The sequence below is a fragment of the Halichoerus grypus genome, chromosome 12 (assembly GCF_964656455.1).
Source record: "Halichoerus grypus chromosome 12, mHalGry1.hap1.1, whole genome shotgun sequence".
NCBI lineage: Eukaryota > Metazoa > Chordata > Mammalia > Carnivora > Phocidae > Halichoerus > Halichoerus grypus.
In genome coordinates this window covers 51527417-51553744 of record NC_135723.1, presented here as the reverse complement: position 1 = coordinate 51553744, position 26328 = coordinate 51527417, and the positions used below count along the sequence as shown (strand labels likewise).

At 34.9% G+C, this 26328-nt stretch overlaps 1 protein-coding gene and 1 pseudogene across 9 annotated transcripts in view; both read right to left on the bottom strand.

The window, feature by feature from the left end:
- Positions 1 to 26328, bottom strand: part of HDAC9 (histone deacetylase 9) — a 911036-nt gene that overhangs the window by 269298 nt on the left and 615410 nt on the right. For all 9 annotated transcript variants that reach the window (XM_078059350.1, XM_078059344.1, XM_078059346.1 and 6 more), the window contains 2 exons: positions 15445 to 15578; positions 2247 to 2367 (listed from right to left, as the gene is read on the bottom strand). In XM_078059350.1, coding sequence (XP_077915476.1) covers positions 2247 to 2367; positions 15445 to 15578 — 255 coding nt within the window. The remainder of the gene's footprint in view (positions 1 to 2246; positions 2368 to 15444; positions 15579 to 26328) is intronic.
- Positions 23373 to 24900, bottom strand: LOC118548981 (26S proteasome regulatory subunit 4 pseudogene; annotated as a pseudogene).

Here is a 26328-nt window from a genome sequence, read left to right as displayed (position 1 = left end):
TCCAGGTTCTAAATTATACATTGGAATTCACTTTTAAATCATCACATTTTAAAATGATAGTTGTCAACTATTTTGAGAAAATCAGTTTTGTCCAAGTGTCAAATTTCATTAAAAAAATCAGTAGTATTGCCATGTTTCATAAGTAAAACAGTTTGGACTTGCTGAAGTTTCTCTCTCCATTTCTTCTACAGATATGTCCTTTCTCTTAAAATGTGGAATAATGGTTGTTTGAAACATCTCTCAAACACCTATGTGTAAGTTTATCCCAATTAAATTCAAAGTACCTACACCTATGCCTAGGATGATTTATCATTTGAGACCATAGTTAGAATAAAAAAATTAAGGAGATTTTCTACTAAATTAAAAAATTTCATTCAAGGACATAGCTTCCTATCTTTAAATACATGAGTATTTTTACCTCATAAAACCATGAAAGTTAATGTTCAATTTACTTGATCTTTGTGGTAAACTAGGTGGGATTATTAATTCATGTTAAAGTAAGGACATTTATTAAACAGTATCCATAGCAAAATAAGTCCTTTATGTAAAAGATCTGCATATTCAAAGACTGATTCCTTCAAAAGAAATTAGAAAAAAAACATAGATTATTTATGTTTGGACTGACTTGCCTTTATATTAATACATAACTTTAATTCTACTATACAAATTATTTCTCATCATTGAATTTTAACATGTTTTTTAAAAAGTGAGTAATATTTGTTTCCATTTCTGTCATTTTCTCTCCAAGCTACCACTACCCACCCTGCATGTGTGCACATGCTCACATACACTCGCCCGTATGCCTTTACTTCATAAATTTAGGGATGCCTGCCACTTGTTTTAAAAAGGCAGAATGGAAGCATTATAATGTTAATTTCCCTTTATAATTGCTTTATAAGATGCCTGCCTATTACATGTCATATACTTGCTTTTGTGGGGTTTTTTAAAGATTATTTACTTATTTATTTATTTGAGACAGAGAGCATGTGAGCACACAAGGTGGGGGAGGGGCACAGGGAGAAAGAGAGAATCTCAAGCAGACTCCATGCTGAGCGAGGGGCCCGAAAGGGGGCTTGATCATGACCTGGAGATGAAACCAAGATTTGGATGCTTAACCAACTGAGCCACCCAGGTGCCCCCATATCCTTGTTTTTGAACTGGTTAGGACCAGTTAACATAATCCATCTAGAAATAGTATTGAATTAGGTGCTAAAGGGTCCAATACTTTGGATCTGACACAATAGGTTTATTTGAAAGAAAGGGACAAGAAAAAGCCCTAAAATACCCTTTTAGTTAAAATATTTAAACATGATCCTTGTGGCATACATTGTCATGTCGTGTATTGTTAATTCATTATAAAAGATTAATGAATTTAATATAATTAATATTAATTGTTCTAGCTAAAATACGGTTTTGTCACAAACTGCTTTCTGAAATCTGTTGTTTCTATCACTCATATAAGTTTATGTAAAGCTCTGAAACATAAATTTTATTTTAAAATCTGATGGTAAATGTATGAAAAATTATATATTAATTAAAAATTATATTTATTAGTTTTCTACTTCTGCCATCTACTTTTTACTATTTAATTCCATAGTTAAGCATTCACTAAATAGATTATACCAAGATTTAAAATGCAGGGTGCCTGGCTGGCTCAGTTGGAAGAGCATGCAACTCTTGATTCTGGATCGTGAGTTTGAGCCCCACATTGGGTATAGAGATTACTTTAAAAATAATAAATTAAAAAAAAATGCAATCTTACTATAAAATGCAGTGTTCTAGCATAGTAATAAGGAGTTTTGACTTAAAGTAAGTTGGTACTATGCCCTTTGTTTGTTAAGGTCATAGAAAAAAAGAACTAAAAGACACAAAAGAAATTGGAAAGGTGAAGATAAATTTGCATAAAGAATGTGAAAACCTTTTTTTTCTTTTAGTTTAAAAATGTGGGCAAACAAACTCAACAATGCATCCATTTCTGTAGGCTGAAACATAGTGAACAAATACTATTCAAATAAAGGTTAATTTAAAAGTAAACATCATGGAACTTGCATTATCATTTTTTCTAATGCAAGATTTTCTTAATCTACATTGGCTTTTATTGTAAACGACTCATTCCACAGAGCAATGCTGTTGGAAAAGCTGATTTTTTGTCACACTGCTTGCCAAGTATTTTGAACTGACAAGAGCATTGACTAATGATAGTGCTGGAATGTGCTGTTCTCAGTAGAATGGAGACCCGTACAGACCTAGGAGTGTCCTGGGGTCCAGCTTCTGTCCATCCAGGGGGTTGGTGCCATACAACAGTGAGTGATGTTCAGAATGAACAAGCTGTATTTCCTCCAGGCTGGCTTTTCGACCTTGAATTCGCTGAAAGAAAACAGCAGAAGCCTACAGTACTCCACTGACAACATTTAGAAGAAAGTAAGACCTAAGTCACATTTAAGATGATTAACAATTAACCGAATTTCATCATGCAGGAATGTGACACTGATTTGCTTAGTAAAGTACCATAACAACATTTGAAAAATGGAGTGTATGTAAGGTTCAGATCCTATGGATTGCTTATGCCTAAATAGGCAACTGACATAAAGCATAGTCTTCTTTGGCATAAAAAATAAATCTATAATAAAAAATTTAATAGTTAACTCCTTTATAAAAGTATCAGCTAAAAACAAACAGCGGCTAAAACAATAAAAAACAACAACAACAAAAATACGGGCTACTGTTTGGCTGAGAAGTAAATTCATTAAAATCTTATTTTACACTCACCTTTACAAGTTGTTGGAACAAATTCTTTATTATTTCCTAAAGAACGTAAGTACCAATACATTTTAATGTATTTGATTATCACCAAAATGCTGATCACTTCATGTGTGTGCACCTCACAGAACTACTAATCTAGATCAGTATTTCAAAGTGTGTCCTATGGGGTCATAACATTTCAGGAACTGTTCATGAACTGTCCATGATGAGGTCTATATAGAAATTCAGAGTAGATATTTAGAAACTTTTACAGCAATTGGAGAGACTATTTTTATGTCTATTGAATCTAATATAATCTTGGTGCCTTCAATTTTTATTTTATTTTTATAGTAATTCAATGTATTTTATAAAACCACTAGTCTGTGACAGAATAGAAATTAAACAAAAACAAAAACTGCTGTTTAGCAGAGATAGTCTGACACACTCTCGACTCAGTCAATATTTTTATGCACATGCTAGGCAGAAACTTGCGCTTCAACTAACAAACCATGGTCCTTCAACATAGAAAAAATTATACATTAAGTGAAACCTCAGTTAGTCAATATGCAAAGTATTCTTCCTGGCCACATTTCTCAGTTGGCATACCTATAAGCCCAATAAACATCATGTTGGGGATGCCTGGGTGGCTCAATCAGTTAAACAACTGCCTTCGGCTCAGGTCCTGGAATGGAGTCCCACATTGGGCTCCCCACTCAGCAGGAGCCTGCTTCTCCCTCGCTGCTCCCCCTGCTTGTGAGAACGCTCTCTCTCTCTCTCGTTCTGACAAATAAATAAAATCTTTAAAAAAAATAAAAATAAATAAAAATAAAAAAAACATCATGCTGATGTATGGAGTTAATTAGCCATACTTTTGAAAATTGCTGTGCTTCCTAAAATTACCCAGGCAGTATTAATATTTCACTTAAAATATGTGTCACAACAAGGTACTTGTAATGTAATTCCTAGTATTGTATTAGTAGAGAACTACACTGAAATTAAAAGAGAATCTGTTCAGGGAATGTTGTCCTCTCATGTTCTTGACCATGGAATCACCAGCTGACATGGAAACATCAGGAGACAACAACACCTCTCTCAGGACCAGGACAATTCCATACTCAACCTCCCTAGTTTAAGGAGATGTGGTTGCTGTTGATGTTTAAGGGAGTAGGCTGGGAAAATCTCAATATGCGGACACTTCCTAGGGGTTTACTGGGTAGAGGGCAGAGCTGCGCTTGTCACAGAAAATAAATCATCATGTCACAGTGAGAGAAGAATGGTGGGGGACCGGAGGGGTAAGAACAAGGTAGCGGGAATGATGTAAAACAGAAACTTCTTGACACTGTGCTATTATGTGCCAAATAAATAAACAAATGCTTATGGAATTTTCTTTGTCATAGCATTGAAGTTCCCAGTTTTTGACACCCAATTTACATTTCTAGAAAAAATTTTTAAATCCTGTAGAGAAATTATTTCCAGTTAGGAGTTGAATGATGAAATTAAACCAGGTAAGTAATGCCGAAGATAAAGGCAAATTTAATGATGGCCACATGGTCAACCACTGCTCTGATCAATAAATAAACATGTTATTGACATAGGTGGCTTGCTGGTAAACATCAAATTTGGAAGCATTTATGAAAGACCAGAACAGCCAAAGAAAAAGAAGAGCAAATAATGAGATAAAATAAGCAAGAGAAAGTTCAAAGAAATATTAAAGGTTAACATTTTAACTGTGAGATTTCAGCTGTTGGAAAATCCCCCAAGATAAACAGTGGTAACTCCATGGTCTGAGTCATCTAAAATTGGAATGAGCACAGCACTGGAAACCAGACTGTGGTAACCAGTCTTAGTCTGGCAGAATAATGAACAACATGAAATAATAGGGCTTCCAGCTTTCATTTCTGTGAGTCTATGAAATTAAGAGCCACTAACATTTCACATCCTGATACAATGAAACATCTATATCTTAAACAATGTCAGTTCTATAGCTAACAATCAAACCCACGTTTTGACTACTATCATAAAGTTTTGTCAATTTTTTTCCCTTTCTCTTTTTCTATAAAGGTATTTTTTTTTCAACTCTAAATTGAATTTTTGCCTCTAGCATAACATTAAATACCATTAATAATAAACATATCTTTATGTTTTCATAAACTAGTCACATATATTTACATACCATACACTTCATGCTTGTCCCAACTCCTTTCTCATTCTCCCACAATCCCACTAACATTTATGCTGAATGCTCAATCACACACTTCAAAAATAATCTGCTAACAAGATTTCATTATTGATGGTAGCCCAAATGCTGATAAATCATAAAAGGACACCTGCTGAATCTCAGTTATCCTCTTGTGTAATATCAGTTAACTGACAGTAAGGATAGGACATCTGGTGCAGCCTATTTAGCACTGACTTACTCGGAAAGTATTCTGCTCTAGTTTACACTCTTGTCCTACCTTTCACTATTAAAATGTAAGACAGTTCCTAAGTTTGCACTTTGATTTCTTTCTGCCCCCCTTCTCTGTTCCCTTATGACTCCAAGGAAGTATTTCATACTGGTTCTTTTTATTATTATAGAATATATTTCTTAAAAAATAATTACACTAAATATAATGTAGTACTTATTCTTGATAATCACCTCTGCTTCTATGGATGCTAGACAACAAGACCTACAAAGAGGATGTACATGTTTCTACAGAAAGGGAGCAGTAAAAACCAACTCAGTATGAAAAATGTTTCTACCTGGAGAAATGATCTGGAGAAAGCATGTTCTGAGATTTATATCTCACAGGGGCACTGCTGTGGAAACTTGGTGGATGACTAAGCTGAAAATTCTGAAATAGCAATAGTTTTCCTTCTTAACACATAGGATCTCCTGGGGTAGGTCCATTTTGTGTCACTTTTATCAGATGTCTTAAATTTGTCACATTTAACTTTTCCTCTCAAATTGAGGTTCCCAACAGTTCTCATTTCTGGTATTCTCATCAGCAATTTATTATATGTTTATGCTTAAATATAGATATTTTCATTTAAGCCCTTCCCATATTTTCTATTTCCTGTATAGCCTTTATTCTTTCATTTCTCTCTCATGATGCTCTCTTGAGTCAAAGGTCAACAGCATAATGAGTCACAAAATAGGATAAAGTGCTCCGATAATCATAATTTAGGGAGATCCTGATTTCCGTTCTCAGAGATACTCAGCATGCAGGATGTCTATCTAAAGTCATCTATGATTCTGACCAAAAGGATTTTTGAGAATTCTGAGTATATTTGGACACCCAATGCATATAAGGGATGGCATTCTTCTGGGTCTTTCTTACTTGGTATCCAAATATAGGTCCTTAAATACCTTACCAATACAGGCTTAGGAAAAAAAACTTACAGCTCTTCTTTCATCTTCCTAATAAAGAAACCCTGTGATGTAGGATGTATTCATTATTATATTTTCATTTTCTGTGACTTGCATTCAAGCAGTTCTTCCCTGACAGTAGCAAAGGAACTAACATGCAGAGTGCCTACTCTCAGTATTAAGTACCTGGGGTATATGATCTTATTTAGTTCAAAGCCCCAAACAGTCTACATTCAGGTTTGAAGTTTGACTGAAGTTATGTAAAGTGACCATTTCACTGAGTCTCACAACACACCATGGTTCTTTCCTAAAGAAACAGTCTTTCTGAAATAAAGTCCATTAATGCAACCTGATTATAAAAGGAATGTTCTGAACATGATCTACAAAGTCATACTGTAACAGGATAAAATGCAGCCTACCCACACCCACCCACACACAGAGCACACACACGGTACACATTCATATTTTTTTTTTCTGCCAAGGAGCAGGGGAAAAAGGAAACAGTTCTATTCCTTCCCCTCTTGTGTTCAAAGCCTGGATTGAGGCCAGTGTCCTAATCAGTTCTCATTGGCCCTGGAGGAATCAGAACCTTTTGTAAAATATAATAAAGGGCATAAAATCATGATAAAATGCATGAAAAAGCAGCGCCTTTGGTTAGGGAACTAGAAATAATTTAGCAGAACAGATGGATTGCATTGGTTTGGTATTATTGAGGACATGAAAGGGCTCATTTTGTGGCAGTTCCAAACTAAGAGAAAATGTCCAACTTAAATTTGACAAGTCAAAGTACCTGCCTCTGCTGGGGGAGACCCCATTTTCTTTAATCATTTTCAAAGTGGTGACATATTAGGCAATAATTTCCCCTGAAATATTTCATTTTCTGAAGATATTTCATCCAGTGTCCCTAAATATAGGGATGCTTTCTTATTTTTTTCCTACAAAAATTCATAGGGTTGCAGACTTCAAAAGTTAAAGAATCATAAATGACGTAGGAGTGTCAAAGTTACCTTCTGTTACAAATTCCATACTTAATATTTAATGGGTCAGTTCACGGCCTGTTCATTTTTCTTGATACACTTCTCTCTCTTAAACAAATTCAAAAATCTGGTCTCATTGCTCATGCCCAAGTGTACCTACTGGAGTTTTCAAATGCTACAACCAATTGTTTCTTTAAATTTTACATAAAGGATAGTTTCAACCCTCCCCGCCACCCACAACTGCATTCTTTCCTTCCAATATCCCTCGTGGTCTAATAACCTTTTCCTGTCAGAGTTTTTCTTTTAAAGTAAGGGGAGTGAAAGAAGGAAGGAGGTAATTAAGCAGACAGGCAGCCCAACAGGCTTGTGGTTCTTCTGTCAGTCACACAGAAAGAAAATAAACTGCAAGTAAGGAGCTCTGAGTTCTAGGTTCCGACTCTCACCTATCTTTAACATGTCTATAGCCAGATATAAGGCACATTTCTGGACCTTTGTTTCTCTATTTATAAACATTAGGAGGTTGGACCAAATTACTTTGATGTCCCCCTTTATCCTTAAAATGGTAAGATTCTATGTGAAATAATCTTATACACAAAAACTCAACAAAATATCCTTATTTTAATTTATATATTTGTCTCAGGGAAGCAAACATAATAATCAGAGCAATAAATTACTATGGTTGAAGCAAGAGAGGAAATCACACTATGAAGCTTTTCAAAAGAATACTAGCTATTTTTTGAAGCCAATTTCTTACATGCTTAATCATAATTGAAAAATAAGAGTATTTTTTAGAATTCACATTCCTACCCTCTGATAACTTCAAAATAATGAACACTTTTCCCGATTTTTAAAAGTTTGTGTATGGAACTTCTGAGTTAATGCTACCTTTGTTTCTTAGCCAGCTTCTGTTACTCTCCCATCTCCAAAAGTTTGAGTCCATTAACCTTTTTGTGTCTACTTCATTAAGCTTATGTTAAGAAGCTCAGTTTCTATTGCAGTGATTTTTAATATTATCTGCACCTTAGAATCAGCTGTGGAAGTTTAAAAGGTATTGTTGCCTGGGTCCTACCTCCAGAGCTTCTGATTAACTTTATCTGGGGACAGCCTGGGCATCCAGGTAGTTAGAAACACCCTGTGGATTTTAATGGGCATCCTAGGTCCAGAACTACAGGTTAGAGGGAGTTGTCCATTCATTCTGCTCTTAAGTGAATTCAAGATACTGACACTGTACTAACCCACATTTCAAACTAAAGAGTAGTTACAATAAATGGTTATCACAGCAAAGGTTGGGAAGTAAAAAAGGTCTATCTGTTCTTCAAAACGAGTGCCTCTACTTGCTTGTAAAACTGCTTGATTCAATCATTACAATTTATTTAAAAATATTTCAGGGTGCATAGAGTAATTGGAAAAGCACTTCAGAAAAACAGCAAATCCCATTCAATAATAAAGGTCTGAGTGGTAAAAAGTGTATGTACTATATATTTTTTAATGTTTTCTTTTCACTCATTTCAAAACATTATACTCATCAAAAAGTAAAAAATGTTACCCTTTAGTGTAACTGCTCAATTTTAATGATTTCATGTAACTAAATCTCCTACATTATAATTATTTTGTAAACAACTATAAATGAACATTTTAATGGTTTGGGTTAAAGCACTGATTTTTTTAATAGTAATTACATATGAAACAAATTTTGTCACAATAAATATTTTGTATTACTTTAGAACTGCAATTTTCAGATGGTTGAAAAACATGTAACTATTCATTTTTGTTAATAAGCTTTAATGCTGCTGTTTAAAAAAATCCTGTATCACTTTCCAAATGGACTCAGAAGGGCAGCCTGTTTTATTTCCTTTTGTTGGTTGTTTTCCACATTAATTCTTCCTTTTTTGCAGAAATAAAAATCAAAACAAAAAATTCTAAATCATCTTAATTCTGAATACAGGCTGCACAAGTAATTTTAATGTATTTATCTGCCTAGGTCCACTCTACTATGATTTACAAATGTCTCTCAGAATAATGACATAATGTACCCTGGTTTACTCATCACATCTAGATCATTTGTACTGCTTCCCAAGACTGCCATATCCTTTAGAGACAATTCACAAGACTCCCTTACTGCTTTGTGGTTAGATTCTAAGACACAAACACACACACACAAAAATGTTTTGCAAACTAAACAAAACAGTAAGCTGTTATGTGCTGCCATCTAGTTAGATTACTCTATAAAACAAATGTTTAATTGAATTAACTTGCAGCATTTAGTGCTTTGTAGCACTGATGTCAGAAAACCTGCACATTTCAAAAGTATTTCTCCAAAGAGTATTGTATTTCTTTATTTAGATTTGCAAAAGATCTTTTAAAATCACCTGTATGTGCAGGAAAAGAATGGGACCCTAGCCTTGAGTTTCTTAGCATCTTAAGATTTTACATTAAAGCTGCTCTCATTGGAACTGCTGAGGAAGTCCCAGAAGAGGCAACAGTAGCTTGGTTTCAGGTCCCAGAATTGTTTTGTAATTACTTTGTGTTGGCACTTGAATAAAAGAGTTAAACATTTCAGCACGGTATGTTGCTTATGGTTTTTACTTATGAATTAAGCGAAACAAAGTTATTCAATATTAGTTACAAAGAGCCAATGCAAATTCCACATAATATGTAATCCAACAAAAGCATTATAAAATGTTATTATTCTCAAAACAAATGTGAGAGCAAGAAAATGTCTGTGGGTGGCTTGGTGGGGCTGAGAGTCATGAACACTTCTGGAAAAACAACTGCAAGTGCATTTCTAACAGATGATGGGTCATTCTCTACAATTTTTTTAAGCACAGAAAAGCACATTCTTTTCTTCAGGGCACACACATTTTAGAAACCTGGCTACCTAATCAAAGGGCTTGTTCCTAAAGAGGACAAATGACCCCTACAGATTCATTTCTTACGGTGACAAGAAAGCTGCTGATTCTGCTTTTTGCTCCCAAGAGAATCACTAAACTAAATATGAATGATTCAATAGGGGAAAAAATTAAATAGTACTGGCATGAAGGACTACTAACCACCTCAATTTTTAAAAAACAGTGCCACGTCATGCCAAAAGAAGTTAACCCACGTAACCACTGTAATCTAATATAATGAAGACTAATGTTTTCTCTGGCTGCTAATCAGGACTAGTAAGCACAACCAATTTACACTATAGCTTACAAAATAAAAAGCAGTATGTTTACTAAATATCCTAATATTCATCTACTCTTAACCAAAGAAAGTGTTATGTTCCAAATGAACTCCTTAGCCATCTAATTTCATATGATATCAGAGTTGGAAAAGATCCTAGCAAATATCCTGCCTAAGAGCCTCATCTTACACATGGGAAAACCAAAGATCAGTAAGGTTAAATGATTTGACAAAAGTATACAGATAATTAATGGCAGTACTAAGGTCAAGTCTAACGTTGAACAATAACCCTTGAAGGAATCCATTTTGATTAATTTTTCTACACTGCTAAATAAACTGACACAATACATAAGTCTGATTTGTGGATCAGTCTATTATTCTGAAACAAAGGAGGACTTTAAATGTTTTCAAATTGCCATCTTTTCTATCATATCATTGTTTAATTGCAAAATTGACTATTCTGTTGGTTGAGGGAAGCTGACTTTTCTCTGAATGCCAGTAAAATTGAGACTCCTTACTGTTTACCCAGTGGAATAGTAATCCTAAAATGAATGTGAATAAAAACAGAAAGAGAGCAAGGTCTTCAACATCAGGTCTGGGATATTTTCTCCCTGAACTCTAAGATGTAATATTTCCACTTCTATCTCTTGTTTAGATGGCCCTTCTGATGCTGTCAAGACTATGGAGGCAGCAGACCAGTCTTTCTCATTTTATTTCTTCCCCAAGCTCAATCAGTAAGAGTCTTTAAAATAACTGTAACATAAACTAGTAACTCAAAACCTCTTGGGATTTTGTAATTATTTATTTATTTATGTGATCATTTGATTAATGTTTGCTGATCCCACCATACAGTAACCTCCTTGTAGGCAGGGTATGCATCTTGTCGGTATTATATTTCCACCTCCTATATTTCCACCTTCCACCTGCTGTGTTTCCCTAACACAGGAGCCTGGGAAAATAAAAATTTTGATATACTGTTTGTTGAATGGATGTATCCCTGTTCTTAAAGTGTGATGGCCATATCAGCAGTCTCAGGATTACTCAGACACATGTTAGCAACACAAATTCATAGACCTCACTCCAACAGGACTCCACTACTGTTGAATCTGAAACTCTGAGTCTAGAGCCAGCAATCTGTGTCTTAGCATTCCCAATGATTCTGATATATGCTAACATTTGAGCACCACTATAATCAATAAATGAATACCACTTACCCAGCCTCAGGTTTCTGCTTGCTGGCCAGCTATATGTCCCCAGAACTCTGTTGATTCCTTCATTGAAAGCAAAGGCTAAACCCTAACTATGGGTGGCTACACAAACCTGGCAGGAAAATAGTGTTCAAAGACAGCAAATCACTCTCTGGATGTTGGGGAAAAACAAACTGACCCAGCTTCTAGGTGTCATATTCTTATTAGATCATATCCTTTTCTACAAAATCTAATAAACCCTCTCTCCTGTGAGACAACTTAGCTGAGTTCTTACTGTTCACAACCAGGTCAGGAATTTGTCTATACTGCTTAGGAAAGAGTGATAACCTAGACAAAAGGGCTGGTACTCACATCCCTGGAGTCTTAGACACATAGATTTTACCCTCTCAGGAATGTATGCTCTAGACATAATCCAGGAACAAACAGAGCTGGACTTTAACTTCCTGATAGTCCTACCTACACAAATTTAGAAAGAAAGGTCTCATTCTCCTTAAGTCCTTCAGCCATCCTTGGGTAAATATTCATTCATACCCAAGCTGAAATCTAATTTTTTCTCTTGGAGTGAATAAGTCAAGTCCAATTGGAAGATACTGTCATTGGCCTTGATCTCTATAGAAGGTTCATAAACACTAACCGGAAAATCTATTAGCCTGTATAGGAAACTTTTTGCCTCTTTAACTGGTTAATGCACCTGCCATGTACCTAGCCACTTGCCACTTATAGTATACTTCTCTCCTGATTTTTCAACAACTGATTGTATTGAGTTTTTGGTGAATTGCTAAAAGGCTTGATTTATGTTTCTGTGGTTTTGCTCTTCTGCATCACTGAAACTTTCAAAATAATTTGGCTTGAGACAAAAAGGTTAGCATCCTTGAAAGATGGCTAGTAATATATTAATAAATGTGTACATTAGATTTAACTTGTCAAATCAAAAACTTTAAAAGAAAATCCACAATAAACATATAACACTTGTTTTAGTTGCATTTACTAGGGAGAGTACTGGCTAAGGAAGTAGATTCTACTATTTCTGAATAGGCTAAACTGGTTTGAAATAATCTCTGTATGTTCCCTTTTTATTTTCTCCCCAACTTGTCCACTAGAAACCATCAGGGAAAAAAGATAAGTCATGTTTCTTGTGGTTCTGTTTTACCCCTTTTGTTACTTTGTTTTATTTTATATAGAACCTGAAAGTCTCTGGAAAAGGGTAACGTTTGTTTGATTACGGATCACTTTTAAAATTCCATTTTGAATATTCCTAAAATCATTTACACACAAAGAAACATCAAATTCCTAGGTATCTTAAATTGTTTTTTAATGGGTTTAGAAATTCCATTTTAAGATTAGGTCAGAATAAAGTCATAGATACCTGATAATATAGGAGCAAATAAATATATTATGGGCAACAATTTCATCACTTAAGAAATCAAACTGGTGAACTGTTTTCAAACTATGTTAGCAAAAAAGAGTGTTCTGTTTATATTACTGTGAAGTTATGGATCATACTTTTGTGCTTGGCCTTCATTAAGAGCAAATCTGCTGATCTGGGCTTTCAAGTGCATTATTTGTAATTGTGTGATTGTTTCCAGAGAGACACTTATTTAGCTGACTGGGCTGGGGCTAGACTCACTCATTCTCATCAGCCCTTCTGTACTTCTACCATTTCACCCTTGGTCTGATATCACATCAGTCAGTGCTGTTGTATAAATTGAATTTTGTGCTTTCAAATAATATAGGACTAAAATAACGTGATGTATGAGGAACTGAAAAAGAAGACTGATCAGAAATGGATAACAGATTTTTAAATGTTAAGACTAGTGTGAGCTATATTACATTCCATTTATTTCTGGGCACTTTGCTCCTTTCATAGCCAGTATTCCCTCAGGTAATAGATTTAAGGAATACCATAATCTAACAATGCATTTGAAGACTGTGATCAGCCACTGCTAATTTGGAATGGCTGGGGTAAGGGTCCAGGATATAATAAAGACCTGAAAGTGAAAAAAAAATGTAAACAGCAATGCCTTAGCTGGTAAAAGCACAGAAAGAATGCCACGCTGGAAAACATCTATAGTTGATGCAAAGGTGAAACAGGAATGTTCACATGAATCAATGTCCATTAAGACCAGTTCACCACAGATAAGTCCCCTTGCTGGTTTACTTCATTTACTCCATATGGGATTGTGTAGACAACAGAGTGGTTTAGCCTCCAAAGTGCATTATCAAAAACATAAAAACCTTAATAACTTTATAATTTACCATAAAGTATGAAAAAATCTTCTGCCATATAATATGGATGCTACTGGCAAAAGATGAATAATAGGCTTTTACTCAAGAAAGAATCAGAGAAATAAATCTAGCTCAAATTCCTTCATTTTAGAGCTTCTAGGTAAAGAATACATTTAATCAAAAGTATAGCTTTAAATACAAAAAAAATTTGATAATTCTATTATAAACATACAATAAAACTTGTGAAACTAAATATATACACACTATTTTGGTGTATTTATTCACAATCCCAACCTGCAGAACGACCCATAAACATGATCTATATTTTGATGTAAAGAAAATAACCCTGTAACATGAGATACTTTATTTATCTTCAAAAGAGAAAATCAATAAAGAAAATAATATATCCTTACAAATGAATGCACTGAATAAATGACTTTCTATCTTCAAAAGTCAGCTATGTTTACTACTTTGCAGAGAAGAAGGATCAGACTGATGTAACTCAGGCCACCAAATATAGGCAAGTGCGCATGACTCTAAGAAATATTCTGTCTGCTTTGACATTCCTATCTCAATTGAAATTATTTTACAGGTTTGCTTTAAACTAAACTGGCTTTCAATAGGAATATTCTGGACTACATTTTGGGTTGCCAGAAATTAATTAGCTTAAAAGCAGTAGCAAAAGATTGCTTTTTTATTTTATCAAAGTACAGTGAATTCAATGTAGTCTCAATATTTGTCTCCTCATGATAATAACTATAGTCAAAATATTATCCATTTAATTTTTTCCCAAACTGGTGAGAACTAGATTGGATTTCCTTCACTGATCTGCAAAGACTGACAACAAAACCAAAGAGCAACATGTTAAACTGTCAGTCTGTAATAACAGGGACTTTATTTGTCTTGTGAAATTCTGTAATTCTAGTCCCTAGAACACGTTTGGAACATAATATAAACCCAGGAAAAAAATACTTTTGATCAATAAATGTTAAAGTGATGTGAAAAAAAAAAAACATGGGGGATATTTTTCTTTTAAAAATGTCTTAGACTCAAATATAGAATGTTACTGGGTTTTAGGCAAAAATGGACATTTATAGCAACTAAATCAAACAGCTGCTGACTGTTACATAATTTGCAAATCTGACAATAGGAGCCTTTTGAATTGATATTATTTTTACTTTGGAAAGCCTAAGAAATAGATTTTTCTAAATGAAAAATGGGACTCAAGAGGAATCAGCAGAAGTGAATCTAAATAAATACCAATAAAATAAAAGTACTCAAACCTCTACCATAAAAATGTAAGAACATCAGCCACTTCAATAAAAAGAAGTGACTCTTCTTGGTAAGAGGACAGTTAATCTTTAAATCTAGTCATTTCCATAGGCAAATTTGGCATATATCTGAGTTCACTATATAGTTTATGATAAGAAATAACAACCACTTAGCACTTAACAGTTTGTAGAGTTTCTCAGAAAATTAACTCAATAAATGACACCTATTTGGAAACAACCATGCTACCGTATATACCAAAAAGTGCTGCAATAATAGCACACATACATCATGCAGCTGCTCAGTCCATCAACATGGACTGAGGCTCTACTATGTGCACAGCCCAGAGTCAGGTCATAAGTGCTATGTTACTAGTATCAATGATGGTTCATCCATCATGGTGTTTGTGCTCCAGCATTAACATTTTTCTACTATCACCCAAATGAATACTGGCCTCTTTACAGGATTTATTTAAGTAAGTAAAAGAGTGTAGCCAATTTAGGATTACCTCACATTTATTTAGCAGCCCAGTTTCTTGCAGTCGTGACCAGATGCTCTGTATTCGTCCAGCATGCTCAGGGTGGGTGGTGGAATTGCCACAAATGCACTGGTGTTTCAGCATCAGAGGGTCGTAGGCAATTCCTTCAGGACAAAGAAAACACAGCACAAGACTGAGTAATGATACAAGGTAATGACACAAGTTAGATGACAATATGACTATTCCAAAAAAGACATTCTTTTAAAAATAAATTTACAAATAGAAAAATAATACATATTTGCAAATTCCTAGCACATAAGAACTATTTAGTCCTGTGTTATCTGGATATAAATGCAAAAAAGGTTAACCCATGGATTAATCAGTACTCAGACCCTAGCTTAGTAAATCTGTAGTGATGAAGATGGTAATATCTTAGAAACTTCAGATTTTTAAAAATACTGTAATTTTACCAGTATCTTATGAAGTATGTTTAGACAGATAATTCAATTCAGTAAAGGTCTAAATTTTATCACTGAAGCCACAAAATGAGTTGACTCTTTAAATCATTAATTAATTTCATGAGTAATTCTACCTTCACTTTGGATCAGGCCTTGTAATAAACTACAAGACTTTCCAACAGCTTGCCTATTCTGCTTAGCAAGTCCTTCAGAGTTGTGCAGAGTTTCCTCCCTGCTTATTGTGCTTTTCTCAAAATTTATGCCAATCTGTAAGCAATAATGGATACCGTAGATCTTATAATACTGTGGGACATTTGAAGTTTTTCTCTAAAAAAATGAAAAAGTAAAAAAAAAAGTGAATTAATTGTACTACCTTCAGTAGAGATTCCATAGATACTTGATGAATAAAATCTGCTTTTAAATTATTGAGTTAACATATTTCATATTTTAGTTAGACCCTATGATGAGAAAGATTCTTAAAACTATGATGAAACAAACTATTATGGATACATAAAATAGGGCTTTTTAAAGCAACAAATTAGATGATAATTATAACTCTGGTTAATTTCGAAAAGATTTCCACCCTTAATCCAATTCCTTGGGGGGAAAACATGTTACTTACAAAATTGCCTGACATAAGAAAACATTTAACCAATCAAATATTCCAACAAATTACCATAGAAATACATTATCTGGGGGCAGGGAATGAGGGCAAAAGAATTCAAGACCAAAATTAAAGAGCAAAAATAAGTATCTATTCAAGAACAGATAAAGACCAGAAATTTTTATTGTAAAGTAAGTTTAATTAATGCATTTTATTCTCTCTTTGACTTACAATCTCATGTTAGAGGAATGATACTCAAGAGGGGAAAATATTTATCTGAGTATTGCAGAATAATGACATATGTATTTTGAAACCATGTGGTAAAAATTATGTCTAAGACAAAAACGTTACTTTGCTTTGCTGGTCCAAATAATATCCAATCGTAACACTCAAATGGCTTCAAAATACATCCCTATGCCCCTGACTCACATTTTCATCCTTAATGTTGATCCCTCTTCTAAGCAGTACACTTGCACACTTGTCTATTCAATTGCCATCCAAAATCTCCATTTGGATGTCTCATGGTTTTTATAAAGTGAGAATGTCTCAGATTTGAGTTCATGATCTTAAGCCATACACAGTATCCTTCATTTCAGTAAAGGACATCATGACCCACCATTGCTCAAGCAAGAAACCTTAGTATCCTCTGGACACTCCCCCTCCAAAGAACCAACAAATAGTGTTCGTTTTCCCTTCAAAATACAACTTGAATCACTCAATTATCTCTAGCCAAACCACACACAATCCAAGGAACTATTATCTTTAATCTGAACTCCTAAAATAAAGCCTTGTAACTGGCTACCTGACTTTTACTCGATTCCATTTGCCACACCACAGCTACCTTTGCTTAAATCCTTTGGTGACTTCACTGATGAGATTAAAATTTCTCAGGGCACAGATGGGCCCCTCCCCACTTCTTCAGCTTCATCTCATATACCTCCTCCCTTGATCTCCCTTTCTCCCACAAAGCTTACCTCCCATTCTTCAAGACAATCAAAATCATACCATCCTTGGGATCTTCATACATGCTGTTCCATCTATGCCCAAAATTCTTCCTTCCTGCCCCCCATAACTCCAGCCCTCATTTGGCTAATTCCTATTCACTCTTTAAGGCTAAATAAATGTCTCTAAATTAGGTCTCCTACTTAATGTTCTCACAGCATCTTCTGGGTCTTCAGAGCAGTTTGTTGTAAAATCTTGTTAATTGTACATTTTCTTCTCTATCTGTTGAGATCTATGAAAGCAAAGACTAGAGTTGTATCATTTACCTCTGAACTCTTAGTGTCTATACACATGCCTGGAATATAGTAGGTCCTCAAAAGTATTTTTAATGAATGAATGAAAAACATAAATAAATGAACATATATAAGAACTAGGACAGTTATCTCCATTATAAAGTCTTGCTTGATGAACCTAACTAGTGGATCTCCTTGGAATCCTGAAGTTTTTGTAGCCTCACTTCTTCAGTATTCTATCTTTTATTTTATATACCTTACCATCCTACTGGCAAGTGCCTCTATTACAGGTATTTAACTTATCAGCTTTATATTTCTGCATGGCATTTTGCACAAAAAGATGAAAAAATATTTTTAAATAAAGTCAAAAGATATGTAGAAAGGCAGAAAAGAAAGCAGGCAGGCATAAAAAGTAATATTCAAAATATAAAGATATATGACGTCTTTACAATTCAGATATATCAAGTATATAAGTTGCTATTACATAACAGGAACTGTTTAATATATTTTATTCCATCCTTCCTTCCTCCCTCATTTGCTCCCTCCCTTTCTTTCTTTTTTCATCATGGAAAGTGTACTCTTTAATCCCCATCACCTATTTCACCCATTCCCCCGCCCACCTCCCCTCTGGTAACCATCAGTTTGTTCTCTATAGTTAAGTCTGATTCTTGGTTTGTCCTTTTTTTTCCCTTTGCTTGTTTGTTTTCTTTCTTAAATTCCACATATAATGAGATCACAGTATTTGTCTTTCTCTGACTTATTTCACTTAGCATTATACTCTCTAGCTCCATCTATGTTGCTGCAAATAGCAAGATTTCATTCTTTTTATACTGAGTAATATTCCATTGTATATGTATATATACCACATCTTCTTTATCCTTTCATCTATTAATGGACACTTGGGCTGTGTCCATAGTTTGGATATTGTAAATAATGCTGCAATAAACAGGGGTGCATGTATCCCTTTGAATTACTGTTTTGGGGGGGTTTTTTGGGGGGGCTAAATATCCAGTTTTGTGATTACTAGATCATAGGGTAGTTCTATTTTTAATTTTTTAAGGAAACTCCATACTGTTTTTCACAGTGGTTACACCAGTTTGCATTCCCACCAACAGTGCAAAAAGGTTCCTTTTTCTCCACATCCTCACCAACACTTGTTTCTTGTTTTGTTTTAGCCATTCTGACAGGTGTGAGGTCATATCTCATTATAGTTTTGATTTGCATTTCCCTGATGATGAGCGATGTTGAGCATCTTTTCATGTGTCTGTTGACCATCTGTGTGTCTTCTTTGGAAAAATGTCTGTTCATGTCTTCTGCCCATTTTTAAATTGAATTGTTTTTGGGTGTTGAGTTGTATCAATTCTTTATATATTTTGGATACTAACTCTTTACTGGGATATGTCATTTGCAAATATTTTCTTCCATTTAGCAGGATGCCTTTTAGTTTTGTTGATTGTTTCCTTTGCTGTGCAGAAGCTTTTTATTTTGATGTACTCCCAATAGTTTCTTTGTGCTTTTATATTTCTCTTGCTTCAGGAAACATATCCAGAAAAAAGTTTCTATGGCTAATGTCAGAGAAATTACTGTCTGTGCTCTCTTCAAGGATCCTTATGGTTTCAGGTCTCACATTTAGGTCTTTAATCCATTTTGAGTTTATTTTTGTGTATGATGAAAGAAAGTTGTCCAGTTTCTTTCTTTTGCACATAGCTTCCAGTTTTCCCAACATCATTTGTTGAAGCGACTTTTTCCATTGTATATTCAGTCTTTATCAAATATTAGTTGACCATATAATTTTGGGTTTATTTCTAGTTCCATTTTTATGCCAGTACCATACTGTTTTAATTACTACCACTTTGTAATATAACTTGAAATCTGGTATTGTGATACCTCCAGTTTCATTTTTCTTTTTCAAGATTGCTTTGGATATTTGAGGTCTTTTGTGGTTCCATACAAATCTTAGGGTTGTTTGTTCTAGTTCTGTGAAAAATGCTGTGGTTGTTTTCATAGGGATTGCATTAAATCTGTAGATTGCTTTAGGAAGTATAGACCTTTTAACAGTATTTGTTCTTGCAACTAATAAGTGTGGAATGTCTTGCCATTTCTTGCATTGTCTTGAATATCTTTCATCAGTGTTTTATAGTTGTCAGAGTACAAGTCTTTCACCTCTATAAGTTTACTCCTAGATATTTTATTGGCTTTGGTGTAATTGTAAATGAGACTGTTTTCTTAACCTTCTGCTGCTTCATTATTAGTGTACAGGAATGCAACAGATTTCTGTACATTGATTTTTGTATCCTGCAACTTTACTGAACCCATTTATCAGTTCTAGTAAATTTCTGGTGGAGTCTTCAGGTTTTCTATTTAGAGTACCATGTCATCTTCAAATAGTGAGAGTTTTACTTCTTCCTTACAAATTTGGATGCCTTTTATTTCTTTATGTTATCTAACTGCTTTGGCTAGTACTTCCAGTACTATGTTGAAGAAGAATGGTGAGAGTGGACATTCTTGTCTTGTTCCTGACTTAGGGGAAAATCTCTCTGTTTTTCACCATTGAGTATGATATTGGCTGTGAGATTTTTTTTTTTCTATTTTATTTATTTGAGAGACAGCGAGAGAGAGCATGAGCAGTGGGGAAGGGCAGAGGGAGAAGTAGACTTCCCACTGAGTAGGGAGCCCAATGTGGGGCTTGATCCCAGGATGCTGAGATCATGACCTGAGTTAAGCAGAAGCTTAACTGAGCAAACCAGGTACCCTGGCTCTGAGTTTTTCATATAAAGCCCTTATTATGTTGACATATAATAGACCTATTTGGCAGACCTAGTTGGCAGAGAGTTTTTATCATGAGTGGATATATTGTATTTGTCAAATGCCTTTGATATACCCTTTCCCTCATGGATGTGATGCATCACCTTGATTGTTTTGAGAATACTGAACCATCCTTGTATCCTGGGATCAAATCCCACTTGATTATAGTATATGATTTTTCTAATGTATTGTTGGGTTTGGTTTGCCAATATTTTGTTGAGGATTTCTGCATATATACTCATGAGAGATACTGGCCTTTAGTTCTCTTTTTTGTGATGTCTATCTGGTTTTGGTATCAGGGTGATATTGGCCTTATAGAATTAATTTGGAAGTTTTCCTTCCTATTCTATTTTTTTGGAATACTTTGAGGAAAATAGGTATTAACTCTTCTTTAAAAGTTTGGTAGAGGGGTGCCTGGGTGGCTCAGTTGGTTAAGTGTCTGCCTTGGGCTCAGGTCATGATCCCAGGGTCCTGGGATAGAGCCCTGCATCCCTGCTGAGCAGGGAGCCTGCTTCTCCTTCTCCCCCTCCTCCCCACCCCTGCTCTCTTTGTCAAATAAACAAACAAAATCTTTTTAAATAAATGAATGAATGAATGAATGAATGTTTGGTAGAGTTTGCCTCTGAAGCAGTCTGATGCTGGACTTTCGTTTGTTGGGAGTTTTTGATTACTGATTCAATCTCCTTGCTGATAACTGGTCTGTTCAAATTTTCTATTTCTTCCTGCTTCAGTTTTGGTAGGTTATATGTTTCTAGGAATTAATCCGTTTGTTCTAGGTTGTTTAATTTGTTGACACAGAGTTTTTCAAAATAGTCCCTTACAATTGTTTGTATTTCTGTGGTGTTGGTTGTTATTTCTTTTTCATTTGTGATTTTGTTTGAGTCTTTTCTCTCGCTCTTTTTTTTTTTTTTTTTTTTGATGAGTCTGGTTAGAGGTTTATCAATGTTGTTGATCTTTTCAAAGAACCAGCTCCTGGTTTCATTGATCTGTTCTATTGTGCATTTTAGTTTCTATATCATTTATTTCTGCTCTAATCTCTATTATAATTTCCTTCCTCTGCTGGTTTTGGATTTTGTTTGTTGTTCCTTTCCTAGCTCCTTTAGGTGTAAGGTTGGGTTGCTTATCTGAGATTTTTCTTGCTTCTCAAGGTAGGCCTGTATTGCTATAAATTTCCCTTTTAGAACTGCTTTTGCTGCATCCCAAAGGTTTTAGAATGTTATGTTTTCATTTTCATTTGTTTCCATGCAATTTTTTATTTCTTCCTTGATTTCTTGGTTGACCCATTCATTGTTTAGTAGCATGTTATTTAATCACTGTGTATTTACGGTCTTTCCAAGTTTTTTTTTTTTTTTTTTTGGTGGTTGATTTCTAATTTCATAGCATTGTGGTCAGGAAGATACATGGTATGACTTTGATCTTTTTGAATTTCTTGAGGCTTCTTTTGTGGCCTAATATGTGATCTATTCTGGAGAATGTATCATGTGCACCTGAAAAGAATGTGTAGTCTGCTTTTTAGGATGGAATGTTCTGAATATGTCTGTTAAATCCATCTGGTCCAGCATGTCATTCAAAGCCACTGTTTCCTTGTTGATTTCCTGTTTGGATGATCTGTCCAGCTATGTAAGTGGGGTGTTAAAGTCCCCTACTATTATTCTATTACTATTGATTATTTCCTCTTTGTTTTATGTATTGGGTACTCTCATGTTTTGTGCATAAATATTTACAACTGTTATATCCTCTTGTTGGATAGCTTTACATATTTTCAACTACAATTTCATACTACATAAAAGATATATTAATGATAATAGACACAAAAAATACAGCATCTCTCTCATTGTGCAAACATGTTTTTCTTAAGACTAGAGATTTTAATCATTAAGTTGGTTGATTTTTTTCACTATTTCATCTCTTGACATATCTAATTTTTTTAGCTCCATAGTACTGTTCCTCTTTTAACAACATTTTCTCCATAAACCACTGCAAAAAATATTATAAAACAGGTTATGGTAGCTGGAAGCTATTGCCATGTATCTAGAGACTATAATACAAAGTCCAGGAGCTCTTGGAAAGATATCTGAATTTAAAGGGAAATAAATAAAGTCTGGAACTCTAAACCTCCACTTACTCATCTTAATGATGTAGCAATGAGGTGTTAACAGGTAGAGTGCAAGGTGAGACTTTAACCTCATCCTTCATCTCCATTCCTTTCCTTTCTTTCCTTTTTTTTCAGAAACAAAGACTTATAGGGTGAGAAATAAGCCTGCCCTTCTCTTTGGGATTCATATGGAATTCTACTTTTCTCTGACCCTTTCTGCCCTACTGACTACCATTTGCAACATAAGCCAATGGATCAATCTCTCTCTTAATCAATGGGACAAGAGTTAAAATTAGGATTTGGGAAAATACACAAAGGAGTATTATCATAAAGTCTTTACCTGTATTTTAAACCCTAGAAGTTTATTTTCCATCAAAAAGATTTTTTCTACATTTTCTAGATCTGCTTGGACTCTGTACATTCTCTGGCTTTCAGCTTTATTAAATGAGGTAAGTATTTGAAGTACCTACTGTCTATCTTTCTCTTTTCTTAATCATTACATGTAGTTAAGTCATTTACCACAGAAACCATTCTTGTCTTCAGGTTTATACCCAGTCTCATATCACACTGTTAGGTTGAGTCTACTTTGGTCTATGAGTTGAGTCTAGAATCTTTAACCCTAAAACTCCTAATCCTGATTCCTAGTTCTTAACATTCAACTTCATATTGCTTTTCTGGCAACTGCCTGAGGTTTTACACCATCTCAAGGTATCTGCTCAACAACATTTATTAAATATCTTGCAGGGCCAAAGGACAGAAATTTAGCATGATACATAGAGATAGCATGATACCTTTCCTGAAAGATGTAAATGCAATAAACAGTCGTTGAATGTTCATTATGATCCAGGTGCCAGCAAATTTTTTCTTTTTTTTTTTTTTGAGAAAGAGCACACTTTATCAGGGAGAGAGCATTTCATGTGACTAACAGATGAAGGCAGCCCAGTGCACATCCTGCACATCACACTCAAAAAGGAACACAGGAGTGGTCTACTAGACATAGAGCCTCTCAGAGGTGCCTCCTTGTTTTTTATAAAGAGCATTTTTAGTTTTTTTTTAAGTCTTCATTTGTTACTTTCTTTCTACGTTCTCTGAAGGCCATCAGACAAGCTTCTATACAGATTGCCTTGATGTTGGCACCAGAGAGGTCATCTTTAGCCATGATCAAATCATCCAGGGTTACATCATCAGCCAGCATCATCCTACTTGTGTGGATCTGAAAGATGAGGTTTGTAGTCTTTGCATTGGGCAGGAGGAACTCGATCTTTCTGTCATTGGAACCTGGTCTGGTAAGTGCTGGATCCAAAGTTTCTATCTGGTTTGTGCCCATGATAACTTTCATGTTACCCCTTGAATCAAATCCATCCAACTGGATCAACAGTTCCAACACTGTACATTGAATTCCTCTCTCCCCACTAGAATTTGAGTCATACCTTTTGTTCCAATGGCATTAATTTCATCAATAAACATGATGGATGGTGCATGTTCTGCAGCAACTCGAAACAATTTCCAAACGAGTACCTAGGCATCACCTAGGTACTTCTGAGTAAGTTCGGAGCCAACCACCTTCAAGAAAGTGGCTGAGGTTTGGTTTGCTACTGCTCTGGCTAATAAGATTTTATCTGTGCCAGGGGGATCATAGAAAATGACTCTCTTTGGGGGATTTATACCCACCACTTCATAATATTCAGGATGAGAGGAAGCTCCACAGTTTCCTGAATTTCCTGGATTTGGTTGACCACCCCCCACAATACCAGCATAGGTTTCCTGGGGAGCCTTTTCTACCTTCATCACTGTGACCAAAGGATCCCTGTCAAACATGAGCACCCCAATGATGGTATGTACCTAGTGGATGAGTATGAGTGAGCAGCCTGGTTCCAGCAGATTCTGTCTTTTACAAAGGAAAGAATGCTGATGTAGTGTTCTGAGCCCACAGATGTAGACATGATGGCATCATTGTCACCAATGTTCTCTTCCAAGGTTCCTACCGACATGAGGGTCCCTCTCAGATCTTTCCTCCTCTTGCTCTTCTTCTAAAGGCTTCATTTGTTCTTGATTTCTAATGAATTCTTCCTCCATGAGAAGGTATCTTTAATTCTAACTTCAACAATTTTAACTGGCACTGAGTGTGAGGTGTCACCAGTGCCAGCTTGCTGGCAAGCATCTGGTCCCTTTGTTTTCTTCTTCTTTTCTCCCACTTTAGTTGGTACAGGAGATTCAGATTTCTTTTTCTTGTCTTTGTCATCTTTCTTGCGACCTCCAGGGTTGACCACCACTCTGACTTTGACCCATCTTGCTTCGACCACTCGGAATTTTGGGGTGCCAACAATTTCACTTTATTACATTTAATTCATGATCTAGTAGTAAAGATGAGGCAGGTATAAATATAGTTATACGACTTTTTTTTAAAAAACTCTGTACAGTAAGGAAGAAAAAATGTATGGGGTTAGGTCAGAGATAACCTCTTAAAAATATTTTAAAAAATTTTTTTAAAAGACCTGAAATGGGTAGAATTACTAAAATGGATAATAAGTGCTATCTTGAAGCAAGGTTCATTCCTAATAACTTCCACTTCATACCTATAGCAGCTATTATACTTTCTATTCATAATTCTCGTCTATCCATAAGGCTTATCTAGCTTTTTTGTTCTATATCTACTGTATTCTTTACATTCTAACATCTGTAATACTTTTTATATTATCTTTTAACGGGTACACTTAAATCAAAGTACCAGATAGTGTAATTATTAATTGTGAAACTTGATTTGTCCATCAAACAAATGAAATATCCAAAAGTGAATGTTTAAAATTTGCTAAACTATGTCTGAGTAGATAAAAAGAATTTCTAAGACTTATAATTTTTTATGTAAATCATCTTATCAGAGTATCAGACAGCTAAAAAAGAAATGGATGGAGGAAATCCCACCCTAGGCCTTCCAACTCACACTATGAGATAGTCTGTTGAAACCTAGGAATTGGACTAGTACTGCCATTCAACAACATAGCCAAAGAGAAGATTCAACCAGCATATAAGTTGGAAAAAGTGAAATCAAACAGAATTCACTCACTTGCTGGCAAATATCTATAAAGATTTCTCTACATTTAAGAATGAGTGAGCAAAAACAAACAAACAAACATAACCCAGGGCCTATGAGAATATGCTACAGAAACTGTAAAGGGAACATCTAGATCATTGAATATGATTTACTATAGGAACCAAAATTCAACCAAATTCATTTGCCATTATATTTTTGTTTCAGTGAATCCCATTTGGTACAACTATGTCATATACTGTCAATGCCCTGTTATGAGTCATGGCCAAGCCTCATTTCTGTTAAGAATAGTTGAGCAGAAGAGATGGCAATGGTAAAGAAAACAAAATACACTGCCCTTTCCCTAATTGCCAGAAGTCATATAAACATATGCCTTGGCTTTAAATATAACAAAAACCCCACCTCTTAAATTGAATATTATACAAAAAATAAGTATTATTACTCATTACAATATAACATAAAATCCCTTTAAATGAATATGTGGCAACCTGGCTGTGCAATACATTCTTCATTATCACTAGCAGCATCATGATCATATGTTCTTCTTGTCCATCCTAGAAATATCTTTACCAGGCATTCTGTAGAGCCACCAGGTAGTGTCTACATATTAGTCCATTTCTTGGTCCATTCAAGTCCTCACAGGAAACAGACTGAAGACTTCATCTTTC